Below are 14,796 nucleotides of genomic sequence, written 5' to 3'. Positions count from 1 at the left end.
AAATCAGAAGTTTGAGACCAGCCTGGCCAATATGGTGAAACTCCCCGTCTCTACTAAAAATACAAAAATTAGCCAGGCATGGTGGTGCACACCTGTAATCCCAGCTACGTGGGAGGCTGAGGCAGGAGAGTCACTTGAACCCAGGGGGCAGAGGTTGCAGTGAGCCGAGATCATGCCATTGCCCTCCAGCCTGGGTGACAGAGACTCTGTCTCAAAAAAAAAAAAGAATGATGATTAAAGGGAACAAATAAATAAACACACAAGAGAGGGAGGTCTTGTAGGGACCAGCAAGGACAGGGTGCTATGAACTGAGGATATGAATAATTCACTTCTACCGCTAAGATCCACCTAGAAAAGCAAGTGCTTATCATTATACACATCACCCATCTCAGCTGAATCAAAACTAAGAATCTAAAAACTCATGTTCTAAATTTAGAAATATAAAAACTGCAGTTCATGGGCCAAATTTGGACTTCTGCCTGTTTTCATATGGCCCACCTACAAGCTAAGAATGGTTCGTACATTTTTTTTTTTAATGCTTGGGGGAAAAGTCAAAGGAGGAATAGTATTTAGTGACACATGAAAATTATACGAAGATCTAAAATGTTTACTATCATGGCCAGGCGCAGTGGCTCACGCCTGTAATCCCAGCACTTTGGGAGGCCAAGGCAGGCAGATCACTTGAGGTCAGGAGTTTGAGATCAGCCTGACCAACTTGATGAAACCCTATGAAAAATATAAAAATTAGCCACGAGTGGTGGTGGGTACCTGTAGTCCCAACTACTCAGGAGGCTGAGGCAGGGAGAATCGCTTGAACTCAGAGGCGGAAGGTTGCAGTGAGCTGAGATCGCGCCATTGCACTCCAGCCTGGGCGACAGAGCAAGACTCTATCTCAAAAAATAAATAAAATAAAATAAAATAATACAATGTTTACTATCTGCCCCTTTACAGGAAAAGTTTGCCAACCCCTATTGTAAGAGAACCTACAGTGATTCCAGGAATGCCACTGCACTGCGTCGTCAGGTAGTTCTCTGCTCCAGGATCAAGCTCAGGGCCAGCAGAGTGCCCGGGAAGAGAACTGCCTCCTCCACGGCAAAGTTCAGGGGAACCCCAGCCCACACAGTGACCAAGGCTCTCCCATACAGCTCACGAAGCGACTGGCAGAGCTGAGACTGCACCCACGGGATTTCAGAACAAAAAGCCTTTATCTCTGCACAAAAGCAGTGTCACCAAGAGCTGCATAGCAACCATTTTCCTTAGCAAGCAAACTGAGGAGCAATTTCTGGTCTCTGAAATTCATATTGAAAAAAACAACGTGGATGCCAGGCTTAATACCCAGGTAATGGGGTTGATCTGTGCAGCAAACCACCACGGCACAGTTTTTTTGTAACAAACCTGTACATCCTGCATATGTATGCTGGAACTTAAAATAAAAGTTGAAGGAAAAAAAAGAAAAGAAAAAAACAACCCTAACAACCATCAATAAGGACTAGTTAAGTAAATTATCCTACATCCACACATACACACGCAGACATTAGAGACAGCAAGGTGAATTTACATGAGCAGGCATGGAAATATTAATTGAGAAAAGCAAGTTGAAAGACATTATTATTCCATTGTTGCTTAAAATATATTTTTAGGCCAGGCGCAGTGGTTCACGCCTGTAATCCCAGCACTTTGGGAGGCTGAGGTGGGTGGATCACTTGGGGTTAGGAGTTTGAGACCAGCCTGGCCAACATGGCAAAACCCTGTCTCTACTGAAAATACAAAAATTAGCCGGGCATAGTGGCACATGCCTGTAGTCCCAGCTACTTGAGAAGCTGAGGCAAGAGAATTACTTGATCCTGGGAGGTGGAGGTTGCAGTGAGGTGAGATCATGCCACTGCACTTAGCCTGCCTCGATAAAATATATATGTATACTTTTTTATACTTGTATGTATAAAATGTATTATACACTACATATGAGCTAAGGAAAATAACCAAGCTGTTGTATATTACATACACAACAGTGGGTGGTTGGGATTCAGGAACTTTTATATTTCATATTATTTTATTATTTGAATTTTCATTAATATTAATTACTTTGACAATAAAAATGTTAAAAAGTATTTAAAGGGGAAAATATACTCATTGTTGATGGACTTGCAGTTTTTAAGTTGGGAAATGTGGATATTGTCTGTTGCCAAACCTCATGAAACTTGCCTCTCAATTGAAGGTATTAATTTTCTTTTTAATTATTTTCTAGGCCAGGCGCGGTGGCTCACACCTGTAATTCCAGCACTTTGGGAGGCCAAGGAAGGTGGATCACTTGAAGTCAGGAGTTTGAGACCAGCCTGGCCAACATGGTGAAACCCTGTCTCTACAAAAAATACAAAAATTAGCCAGGGGGGTGGTACATGCCTGTGGTCCCAGCTACTCAGGAGGCTGAGGCTGGAGAATAGCTTGAACCTAAGAGGTGGAGCTTGCTGTGAGCCCAGATGGTGCCATTGCACTCCTATCTGGGAGACAGATCGAGACTGTCTCAAAAAAAAAAAAAGTATTTTCTAGTTTTCCAAAATGTTTAAATAAGCATGTGTTCATTTTAGAATCAGAAATTGAGTTAAGACTTGACAAAATCAGTGGTAATCCGTACAATCACTATCATGTAGAAATAGCAAAACCAACACAAGCAAAAAGACTAGAAACATCTACAGCAATATCCTAATGGACATTCCTTCTGGGTGCTGGGTGCGGGGGCTAAGCATGGTTTTTGTGATAATTTTTGCTTCCTTCTATTTTTCTGTATATTCCAGGTCTTCTGTGATGAGCATCTTTAAGTTTACAGCATGCTTCTCAACATTTTATCATGAAAAATTTTCAAACGTTCAAAATTGAGGCCAGGCACAGTGGCTCACGCCTTGTAATCCTAGCACTTTGGGAAGCCAAGGCAGGTGGATCACCCGAGGTCAGGAGTGCGAGACCAGCCTGGCCAACATGGTGAAATCCCATCTCTCTTAAAAATACAAAAAAAAATTAGCTGGGCATGGTGGCGGGCGCCTGTAATCCCAGCTACTCGGGAGGCTGAGGCAGGAGAATCGCTTAAACCCGGGAGGCAGAGGTTGCGGTGAGCCAAGATCGCGCCATTGCACTCCAGCCTGGGCGACAAGAACGAGACTCTGTCTCAAAAAACAAAACAAAACAAAACAAAGTTAAAGGAAGCTGTTTAATGAACCTCTGTATACCTGCCACACAGATTGTGCGATTATGTGACTCTATTTGCTTCGTCACAAATATGTTTATCTATTCATTCCCTCTGTCCAGTGTCTCTTTTTTTTTTCTTTTTCTCTTTTTTTTTTGAGACAGAGTGTTGCTCTGTCACCCAGGCTGGAGTGCAGTGGCGCGATCTCGGCTCACTGCAAGCTCCACCTCCTGGGTTCACACCATTCTCCTGCCTCAGCCTCCCGAGTAGCTGGGACTACAGGCGCCCGTACCATGCCCGGCTAATTTTTGTATTTTTAGTAGAGATGGGGTTTCACCGTGTTAGCCAGGATGGTTTCAATCTCCTGACCTTGTGATCTGCCTGCCTCGGTCTCCCAAAGTGCTGGGATTACAGGCATGAGCCACCGCGCCCAGCCCCCCTTTTTTTTTTTTTTTTTAATTTAAGAACCAAGGCACTGAGGGAGTCCAAGGCGATGTCAGGGCAATGACAACACAGCCGACCCGCACTCTGTGCTCTAGTTCACGGGGTTCCTGACTCCACGCCTGCAGCCTTGATCCGCAGCTGTGGTTCTCAGACCTGAGCCTGCACGAATTACAGAAGAGGGGGTTGCTGACACACAGGGTCACCATAGCTTTTCGGCAGTTCCCCTCCCCCCCCAGTCAAGGGCATGGTGTAAGCAGTCAACGACACCCCTGGAGAATCCCTTCACCTTGGGAGGATGCCCACCTCTGCTTTGGAGGGCCAAGAAACCCATATACTGGCTGAGCTGTGCGCCCAGCACCAATCTAGGCACCTGGGCTCTGTGACCAGAGTGTGGAGCTTTTGTTCAGTAGCAGGAGACAAAAAGTTTTTGAAAATACCTTAGGCTGGCACGGTGGCTCACGCCTGTAATCCCAGCACTTTGGGAGGCTGAGGTGGGTGGATAACCTGAGGTCAGGAGTTCAAGACTAGCCTGGCCAACATGGCAAAACCCTGTCTCTACGAAAAAAAAACACTAAAAAAAAATAATTTAGTAAATAAATAAATAATCTAGAATATGAGAAAAGATTCCAAACCAACAGAAAGGCCAGGGATGAGCCCTGCAGGTGGCTAACACCTCCGGCAGGGGGAGAAGCCCGAGCAAAGGCCCCAGCAAGGCGCATGTCTGAGCAACAGCAAAGAGGCCAGCAAGGCTGGAGTAGAGGTGCCAGGAGGGCAGAGGGTGGGAAGCGGGGGTGGAATGGAGGGTCGAAGAAGAGTAGCCAGGCTGGCAGGCAACGCAGCACCTGACAGCGCTACGTCCTTGCCTCTGACTGTCACTGGCAGGAGCCACTGCCAAGTTTAGAACCCAGGAGACTCAGGATCCAACTTGGGTTTTAAAAGGGTCCCTCTGGCTGCTGTGTTGAGAAGAGATGAGATGTAGGGTGCAAGGAGGAAGCGGCAACCTATTGAGAGGCAAACTGCGGAGAGGGGGGATCCGGGCATGAGTAGTAACGGATGCTGGATCTCCTTTTAAGCTGCAGCCCACCGATGGTGCTGATGGAATGAGGTGGGGTGTGAAGGAAAGAGGAGTCAGATGACCCCAAGGTGTCTGTACAGAGCAACTGGGAGGCTGGGATGGGGCTGTTTAGAGACAGAGTAGGCTGGGGGAGAACCGGGCCCTCACGCTGGGCAGCAGGTATCCCAACGAGAGGCAGGGACAGAGCGCACACATCAGATGGAGCTCGGGATCATGGTTTAGAATGAGGATCATCTGTGATCCTTATGAGAGCAGCTCCTACTGAGAGGTGGAGGCAAATGCCTGGCTGAAATGTGTTTGAGAGAATGGGGACACAGTGGCATGTGCCTGTAGTCCCAGCTACTCAGGAGGCTGAGGCTGAAGGATCACTTGAGCCAGGAGTTCAAGGCCAGCCTGGGAAACATATGAGACCCTCATCTCTAAAATTTAATAATAATAATAAAGAAAATAAAGAGAGAGAATGGGAGAAGATGAACTGGAAGTGATGTCAAAGAGAGCACCTGAGCACCTGAAATTTTTGTTTTGGTCTTGAAAGATGAAGGAAACTTGTATGTGGTAGAGACATAATTTAAACCCAGATCTAAGGACATCCAAATCCTACACACCATACCGCAATCATAGAAGCTGGTGGGGAGGAAGTGGCCTTTAAGGAGATGTATGGAGACAGGCAAGCAGGAGATAAGGAGACGGGAGGAGAGGCAGGCAGGGCAGGGGCTTCCACTGTGGTGAGTGGGAATCTCAAGGTGCTCTTGGGGTTTGGTCAGAAGCAGGGTCCCTGGGGTGAAGCCCAAGCCTGGTATTTTTTTCAAGTTCCCAGGTGGGCTGGGCATGGTGGCTCATGCCTGTAATCTCAGCACTTTGGGAGGCTGAGGCGGGAGTATCAAGAGGTCAGGAGATCAAGACCATCCTGGCTAACACGGTGAAACCCCGTCTCTACTAAAAATACAAAAAATTAGTCAGGCGTAGTGGCATGTGCCTGTAGTCCCAGCTATTCAGGAGGCTGAGGCAAGAGAATCGCTTGAACCCGGGAGGCAGAGGTCACAGTGAGCCGAGATCGTGCCACTGCACTCCAGCCTGGGCGACAGAGCGAGACTCCATCTCAAATAAATAAATAAATAAATAAATAAAATAAAGTTCCCAGGTGATTCTACTGTGTAGCCTGGAGCAAGACCACAGGAGAAGCATTGTCTCAAGGGGAAAGGCGGGGAAGACTGAAGAGTTGGGTTGAGATGGGCAGTCATGCCTCATTTCACAGATGGGGAAACCGTAGCTTAAGGGAGGTGATGTCACCTGCCCAGGGCAGCCTGAAAGTGGCAACCAGCCTCTTCCTCGCCCCTGCAAAGAGAAAGCAGACAGCCCTGCCCTGCAGCGGACTTTACCTCTCTCCAGTCAAGGGCCCTCCAGACGCATCCCTGCAACTCTGACTCAGTCCAAGACCCCTGGCTCTGCCACTGTGCGGGACCAGGGAGGACAGTGAGGATGCTTTCAGAATACTTTTTAACCCAAGGGTTGAAACAAAACAAAAAGAATGTTTTTCTTTCACTCAAGGCTATGCAGGAAGCATGCCAATCCACCTACGTGTCATTTGTCTCATCAGAGTTTGAGGGTTTGGGGTTGTTTATAACATATTTCCGGACTACAAAAAATACAGAAAGTGGGACAAAGAGCATGAGTGCTCTGCTTTTAAATCAAGATGGATTTAATTTTCAGAAACAGTATTACACACTTGGGGCTCTGAGTTCAAATCTGAGCTCTACTACTTACTAACTACATAGTCTTGGCCAAGTTACCTAATTACTCCTAGCCTCAGTTTCCTCAGCTGTAAAATGGGGATAGGTACAGCACCTGATTTGTGGGATTATCCTGAGGATCAACGGAGTTAATACCTAAAAGACACTCAGTAAATAGGGCTTGATAACATAGGAGCCATTCACTAACTGGCAGCTTTTACTGCCACCGTTCCCCAGGATGCTGTCATTATTTTTGATTTGGAAAGGTCACAGACAGCTCTGGGACCAGCTGGAGACACGGTGGAGGTTGTGAAACCCAGAATGAAACCAATCCTCCATGTTCGCAAAACCACATTCTGTGGTGAGTGTGGAAACCCCTAAACTCGCCCCCTTCACTTCTGACGCCCTGGGGGGAAAGCTTGTGATAAAAGGAAAGGCTAAAGTCCAAGGTGGGTACTGAGAAAAGATTTCCCAGTTGGGAGTTTTGGTGGCAAGGTTTTAGGAAAAGAAAAAACCCATGAGGAGCTAGGTCTCTATTTTCTGAGGCTGCATTCCCAGAAACAGGGCCCAGCTCACCCCCGGGGGCCTCAACTGAGCCCCTCTGTACTCTATTGCTGTGTGATCTCCAGGGATCACCCCACCTCTCTGAGTTTCTCTGATAAACAGGGCTAAGACCCATCTGTCAGCGTTTGTGTAAGGAATCATTGAAATAATGGAAGTGAAAGTTGTAAAAGCACTTATGCCTATGAGAGGGTTGGGACCCCATGCCACAGGCTGGGTTGAGGACAGGTAGGAGAAGGAAGGGGCCTGGCTCCCCAGATTGCCAGCCTCGGGCACAGAGAGAAGGAGGAGGAGGGATGAACAGCAGCTGACCTGACACATTACACTTTCCCTTATTGCCACCCTGTGCCCAGGCCTCTTAGCAAATGGGGGAAAGAGAGTGGCAGCTCTGGCAGGCATCAGGCCCAGCCTCAGCTGCCCAAAGGTCATAAACATCCTGCAAAAGGAAGCAAAGCTCATCTACCCTCCCAGGCTTTGACCACCAGGCCCAGGCCTATTCTCCTACAGGGCAAACCTCACCTTCTGCTGAGTCAGAATTGCCCCTCTACTCACCCCCACTACTACCACCAAGCACTGCTGGGGGTTTTCACCTGTTACCTGGAATCCTTATAAGAGCCCCATGTTACCAGTCGGGAAACTGAGCTCAGAGATGGGAATTAATTAACTTCCCTAAGGTCCCAGAGCTCCCCAAAAAGCAGCACCAGGATTCCACAGCAGACCTGCCTGAGCTTCAAGGTAAGGTTCTTCCCACCACACCAAGTAATTCACACCAAGGTACTGACATTCAACAACTGTGCTCCCATGGCAAAACTGGCCTCTGCCTCACCGCACTCTCGGCCTGAAATGCCCTTTTGCTGTTCACCTGGAAGATTCCTACTCATCCCTCGAGATGGGCTCAACATGTCCACTCCTCAATGCGTCCCCTGATGCTTAAGCAAAGCGAGTTGCTGCTGTCACCACAGCCAAGCCGTAGCCCTATTATTGGATGACTCATTGTTAAGCCTAGCCTGTGGGAAGAACTGATCAGTTTCCTTGCCCAGCCTGCCAGCATTCCAAGGGCCAGGATTCCCTCTAATTCACCATTATCCAGCCTGGCACTGACAATGTTCTCAGCAGAGGTATATGGCAGAGGGATGCACGGCTTCCTCCTCAAGCCCCTCTCAGCCTGTGGCTGAATAAGGATGAAACCCTGCAAGGCCTGAAGCCTCAACTGCTATTTAAGAAGGGTCCGCTTTTCTTCTTCTCTCCCCTCCCCTTTGCACCTTAACTAATTCCACAGAGATCCATCAGAACATCAAGCAAACTTAGATTGCAGAGCAGTCAATGACGGAGTCTTGACTCAGAGAACAGGGAAGGCCTATCAATTTCCTCATATTATGGAGCCTCACTTTCACTTTCGGGTTTCATTTCCTTGGCAGCAGCTGCTCAACAAGCCACAGATTCAAGGATGGGGCAGGTGGAGGAGGGAAGGGAAAGGCTCCCCGCCCACTCATTCTAGCAAATTTGGAACACAGAGAGGAAAGAAATAATCACAGCAGGAGGCATCACAGGCTGAACTAAAGGGCTCAGGAAACTGTGGACACAGCCTCTTCCATCCCCCAGGAGGCTCCTGGGAGCTGCTTCAACAACAACTAACATAAAAGCCGTAAAGGCCCACAGTGGGGAGGCAGGAGCTGTCCTTCCCCACTGTAGACAAATAGGAGCAAGATTTCTGTAGAGGATAGTTTTGTTTGGAGTCTTTTGTTTTGTTTTGTTTTTTTCTGCAGGGTCGCGCTCTGTCACCCAGGCTGGAGTGCAGTGCTGCAATCATGGCTTACTGCAGCCTCGACCTCCCAAGTTCAAGTGATCTACCCACCTTGGCCTCTCAAAGTGCTGCAATTACAGGCATGAACCACCCCATCTGGCCCAAAGGGAATTTTAAAACAAAAATAAAACCTATTAAAAGTCGGTCTGCTGGCCGGGCGTGGTGGCTCACGCCTGTAATCCCAGCACTTTGGGAGGCTGAGGGGGGCAGATCACGAGGTCAGGAGATCGAGACCATCCCAGCTAACATATGGTGAAACCCCATCTCTACTAAAAATACAAAAAATTAGCCGGGCGTGGTGGTGGGCGCCTGTAGTCCCAGTTACTCGGGAGGCTGAGGCAGAAGAATGGCGTGAACCCAGGAGGCGGAGCTTGCAGTGAGCAGAGATCCGCCACTGCACTCCAGTCTGAAAAAAAAACAGTCGGTCTGCCTTTTATTACTACCATGTGCTGGCCATTTTAAACAATGTCAGTAATAAAATACCACTCCCCCCAAAAATGTCTTATTTGCCTAAATTCTAATTGCTGCAGTTACCATTGAGATTTAATCATATACATGTGAGCCTCCAATTAGCACATTTTTATTTCTTATCCTTCTAAAACTTTTGTCTTCTACAAGTTAAATCGGAGAACACGCAGTTACAGTCAGTTCCTGAAACACACAGACTCAGCCACAATTTCTGTTTCAGCAATCAGTTCCTAAAGGCTCAGAATAATTTGAACTCCATTTATACAGTTTATGTAGCCAATCTCTGTGGTCCTGCATTTTCCTGTGTTTAAACAGAAAATAGCCTGTCTCCCAGTGCCAAAAGAAACGAAAAGAATGATGTTTGAAAGCCTGGGTGACTTTCATCATTTCTAAAGCAATGGATTAAATAAATGTCAAGGTTCACTATCACTCAGCTATTTTCTCTGATTTTTACAGAAGAAAAACTTGGGGAATTTTGCCAAATATAATTGAAATGTATGATGCGCTGGACGCGGTAGCTCACGTCTGTAATCCCAGCACTTTGGGATGCCAAAGCGGGCAGATCACCTGAGGTCGGGAGTTCAAGACCAGCCTAATAACATAGAGAAACTGTCGCTACTAAAAATACAAATTAGCCAGGCGTGGTGGCGCATGCCTGTAATCCTAGCTACTTGGGAGGCTGAGGCAGGAGAATCGCTTGAACCCAGGGGATGGAGGTTGCAGTGAGCCGAGATCTTGCCATTGCACTCCAGCCTGGACAAGAGTGAAACTCCATCTCAAAAAAAAAAAAAAAAAAAAAAAGTATGAGGAACTGTCTGGTGAAGATTTTGTTGTTGTTGTTTTTGTTTTTAGAGACGGGGTCTTGCTATATTACCCAGGGTAGTTTCAAACTCCTAAGCTCAAGTGATCCTCCCACCTTGGCCTCCCCAAGTGCTGGAATTACAGTAATGAACCACTGCACCCAGCCTATCTTAGTGAAAATGTCTCTAAAAAGGAGATATTTAGGCTGCTAGAAATGATTAAAGAAAAATGACTTAGGCAGTATTGCAATGTCTGGAATTTATTATGAAATGGGATTTTTATAAATCTCTGCCAAACTAATCCTGATCGTTAAGGTTTTTCCTTTGTCTCTCTAGTTTTATATGAAAGCAGCTTTTGAAATTACAATTAATAAAAAAGTTATTCAATCAACTGTGAGCAAAGATGGACTAGTAGATATAGCTCCCCTGAATACTGACCATGAATATGCAAAGAAGATTGATTTTGACAATGTCATGGACAACTCTTCAGAAGTTTCCAAAACAGAAACTGTAATATTATTATTCATCACTGATACCAGCCTACACCGAAGAATAAGTTTTTCCTTTTTTCAAAAATACATTAATGTGATTCAAACCTACTAATCCATTATTTTTCCTGCTTTTGCACTATCACATTTACTTTATTTTTCATTTTTCATTTTTTTACTCTCATGCTTACATATATGAGGTTTATACTGTCATGATTACATATACGAGGTTCAATAAAAGAAAATGTTCACTGTGTTTCTTTCTGGACATTATTACTATTCATTGCATGATCATTATAATGTTGTCAGATAGAGAAGGATATTAAAAAGTGACCACTCCAGGTGTCAAACATGCCAGATACACCCTGACACCAGGCAAAACTCTTTATATGGACTGAGATAATAACAACAGTGAACTGTGGTTGAGCACTCAAAATGTGTGCTAGGCATTGTTCTGGGCACTTCGTGAGTATTAAGTCATATAATCTTCACTCTGCAGCAGGCTTGGTGGCTCACGCCTGTAATCCCAGCACTTTGCAAGACGGAGGCGGGCGGATCACGAGGTCAGGAAGTCGAGACCATCCTGGCTAACACGGTAAAACCCCATCTCCACTAAAAATACAAAAAAATTAGCCAGGCGTTGTGGCACGCGCATGTACGCCCAGCTACTCGGGAGGCTGAGGCAGAAGAACCGCTTGAACCCGAGAGGCGGAGGTCGCAGTGAGCCGAGATCGCGCCACTGCACTCCAGCCTGGGTGACAAAGTGAGACTCCATCTCAAAACAAAACAAAACAAAACAAAACCTTCACTCTGGGAAACAGTGGATTTGAACTTGATCGGAGTCTCACAGCCAGATGCTCAACACTAGGTGGGTCCACCTCCAAATCCTGTCCTCTGAATCCCTCTGCTGCGGTCCGGCCAGGGGAAGGGGGGCAGTCGCCCAGCACAGTTACGCTGGGAGTCCGCTGGCAGGGCTGGTCATGGGATGAGTCAGCTGACACAGCCCCCAAGGCCTGTCCCGGTGCCCGGGTGTGGCTCCGGAGGGCAGCGCCGGACTTCTGCGGACAGACTTGCCCCCCTGGCCACCTGCCTCCTGAGGGTCCCGCCGTCCGCTGGGCGCGTTTCAGGCAGGGCGACCCCTACACCGGCCCCCGGAAGGATGCACCGAGACAACTCCGACAGGTGCGCGCCGACCCGCAGCTGACACCGATGCCCCGCAGCTGACAGAGGTGTGGGCCCCACATCCTCCAGGCTCCTCTCTCGGAAGCAGTAATTCAGGCTCCGAGACAACGAGTCTCCATTAACCAGGGGCTCCCACCCCCGCCCAGCCCCGTCCCGCACTTACAACGAGCGCACGCATCTTCTCTCGCGGTGTGGACCCTCAAGGCCAGGCTCGATTTCGCTGCGTAGATGTCTGAGGCAGGGGGAGCAGGGATTTATTGTCATTAACAGGAAACTGCGTCCCCTGACCCCAGGGGACGGCGGCCTCTGTTGGGGAGGGCGTTCGAGGCGCGCCTCGGAACCCGGGAACAACCACCTCGCTCCCTTTAACAACTTTCTCACCGGGGCCCAGCGGGCGCCCAGGAGGCTGCAGCTGCCAACGGGCGGCTCGGCAGGCTCGTCTACACCCGCCCCATCCAATTTCATCTCTTTCTCGCGGACGGGGAGAAGCATCCCAGGCACCTCGCCCGGCCTTGTAGCACCCTTCGGGGAAGACCCGCTCCACCCACCTTGCAGACTCGGAGGCAGCGCTGCAGCCTCAGCAATTGGACCGGGTCTAATGGCCGCAGTGGCCGGGCCAGCGTGAGGTCACCCGGCCCCTCCCCGCGCCGCCGGCTAATGAGAGCCTCGCAGAGCGCCCGGCCCCAGCCCCGGGGAGACTGCAGGACGCCCGCGTCCCGGGCACCGCCTCTTCCCGCCTCACCTATGCCCTGCGCTCCCAGCATCCAGGAGTGGCACACGCTCGACCTCTGCACACGCATCACACTGCAGGGCCATGATCAGTTTACTTTCGCCTTCACTCAAGAATGGGCTTACAGTTTAAAAACTGAAGGAGTTAAAAATATACCACCATGGGCCCAGCGCGGCGGCTCACGCCTGTAATCTCAGCACTTTGGGAGGCCGAGGCGGGCAGATCACGAGGTCAAGAGATGGAGACCATGCTGGCTAACACGATGAAACCCCGTCTCTACTAAAAATATAAAAAAGTAGCCGGGCGTGGAGGCGTGCTTCTGTAGTCCCAGCTACTCGGGAGGCTGAGGCAGGAGAATCACTTGAGCCCGGGAGGCGGAGGTTGCAGTGAGCCGATATCGCGCCACTACACTCCAGCCTGGGTGACAGAGTAAATGCCACCATGGCATATTGGCTGTTTTGAATTAAAGGCATTTAAAAATCAGCAGGTGCAAGAAGACCCCTTTTCTGTGTCTTAAAAGCAGATGAAATTCCCATGTTGAAGGACACCTTCCTTATACTAGAAGAAAAAGCAACATCCTTATCCTCAAAGAGGAGACGTTGAGACGGAAAGAATTCGGTAGACCTTGTTGAAATAATTTTTTCATTTTTTACTTTTTTTGATTTTTGTTTGTTTTTGTTTTGAGACAGTCTTACTCCCTCACCCAGGTTGGAGTGCAGTGGCTTGATCTCAGCTCACTGCAACCTCTGCCTCCCCGGCAAGCAATTCTCCTGCCTCAGCCTCCCGTGTAGCTGGGATTACAGGCATATGCCACCATGGCCAGCTAATTTTTGTATTTTTTATTTTTGTATTTCACCATGTTGACCAGGCTGGTCACGAACTCCTGGCCCCAAGTGACCCACCTGCCTCAGCCTCTGAAAGGGCTGGGATTGCAGGCATGAGCCACCACTCGGCTCATTTTTTACTTTTTAATTCACAAAAATTGCCATGTATTTGTCATGTACAATATGTTGTTTTGAAATATGTATACATTGTGGAATAACTAAATTGAGCTAATTAACATATGCAGTACCTCACATACTTCTTTTGTGGTGAGAACACAAACCTCTCCGTAATTTTCAAGAAGAACATAGTACATTGTTATTTACTATAATCACCATGTCGTGCAATAGATCTGGTGAACTTATTCCTCTATTCCTCCTAATGGAAATTTTGTATCCTTTGGCCAACATCTTCTCCACACCCCCCTATTCCCCCCAACCGCCATAACTACCATTCTACTCCCTACTTGTGGGTTCCATTTTTTTAGATTCCATATATAAGTGAGATCACGAAGTATTTGTCTTTCTGTGCCTGGCTTATTTCACTGAACATAATGTTCTCCAGGAAAATAACTCTTATCTGGTAAGCCTCCCCCACATAATTTAGTTGCTTCTTTTTAATTTTAATTTTTATTTAAATAGAGACAAGGTCTCAAACTCCTGGACTCAAGGGATCCTCCCTCCTTGGCCTCCAAAAGTGCTGAGATTACAGGAGTGAGCTACCTGCCTCGCTCTTAGTTGCTTCATTGCACTTACTATTCTTTGTCCAATTAGGTACAGAAGTAACTGACACCAGCTGCTTCTTTGGGTCTTCATTTCCTTATGAGGGCTCCTGTGTTGCAGGACTCAGAGGACTGCAGAGACTAGTATGGGTGAATATAGGAGGATATTTATTTTAAGGTGCGCACCGGCTCAGTGGATTCACATCCAAAAAACTGAGCCTTGAACAAAGACCAAGCAGGATTTTTATAAGCAAACTTACAGAAGCAAACCAAAGGCAGTTAATCATATAATGACAGGTCACATAATCTATAGCATAACTGATGACTTGGCATAACTTGTGGCCTTGCATAGTTGGTGGCCTTGTAGCTGCATTGAAAGAAAAAACAAGAACTGGCTAAATACAGACATTTGTCCTGTTTTTTTCCCCTTTCACCTTTGCTCCGGAGGTGGGGCATCTGGAGCCTGTTCCTTTGGTTTGACTTCTCAAACAGCATTATCTTATAACTGTCCTTGAAGTGAGCTTGCTAGGCAGAGGAAAACTTGCTCTTCTTTTCTTTTTAACTATTGCCTTGCCACATTCTGGGCTTTGGCTTTTACTTTTCTTGGAGTGAATGAATGCAGTACTTATTATTATTATTATTTTTAAATTTCTGCCTCACCTGTGCCAGTAAAACTAGTATTAAAGAAATGTGTATGTTTTTCTCCTGTTAATCTTTTTTTATTTTTTTGAGACAGGGTGATATGGTTTGGATCTGTGTCCCCACCCAAATCTGTCGTCAAATTGTAATCCCC

At 47.5% G+C, this 14,796-nt stretch overlaps 1 protein-coding gene and 1 long non-coding RNA gene across 4 annotated transcripts in view; one reads left to right on the top strand and one right to left on the bottom strand.

Annotated features, from left to right (window-relative positions):
- The window catches only part of PLAAT3 (phospholipase A and acyltransferase 3), a 33,713-nt gene extending 21,386 nt beyond the window's left edge, over positions 1-12,327 (bottom strand). For 2 of the 3 annotated variants that reach the window (XM_065528040.2, XM_005577512.5), the window contains exons 1-2: positions 12,279-12,327; positions 11,894-11,962 (exon numbers count right to left, since the gene is read on the bottom strand). Coding sequence is in view for 1 of the 3 variants with exons in the window: in XM_005577512.5 (XP_005577569.1) it covers positions 11,894-11,908 (15 nt within the window). In the remaining 2 variants the exon portion in view is untranslated. Of the gene's footprint in view, positions 1-987; positions 1,163-11,893; positions 11,963-12,278 lie in introns of those variants that run through there. The other variant, XM_065528041.2, reaches the window with a different exon arrangement.
- LOC141408438 (uncharacterized) lies at positions 952-3,284 on the top strand. Its single transcript, XR_012423132.1, has 2 exons — positions 952-1,339; positions 2,246-3,284. It is a non-coding gene; the product is annotated as an uncharacterized lncRNA (long non-coding RNA).
- Positions 12,328-14,796: the final 2,469 nt, after the last annotated feature.

Source organism: Macaca fascicularis, chromosome 14 (assembly GCF_037993035.2).
Source record: "Macaca fascicularis isolate 582-1 chromosome 14, T2T-MFA8v1.1".
Classification (NCBI taxonomy): domain Eukaryota; kingdom Metazoa; phylum Chordata; class Mammalia; order Primates; family Cercopithecidae; genus Macaca; species Macaca fascicularis.
This window is presented reverse-complemented; position numbering and strand designations above follow the sequence as displayed.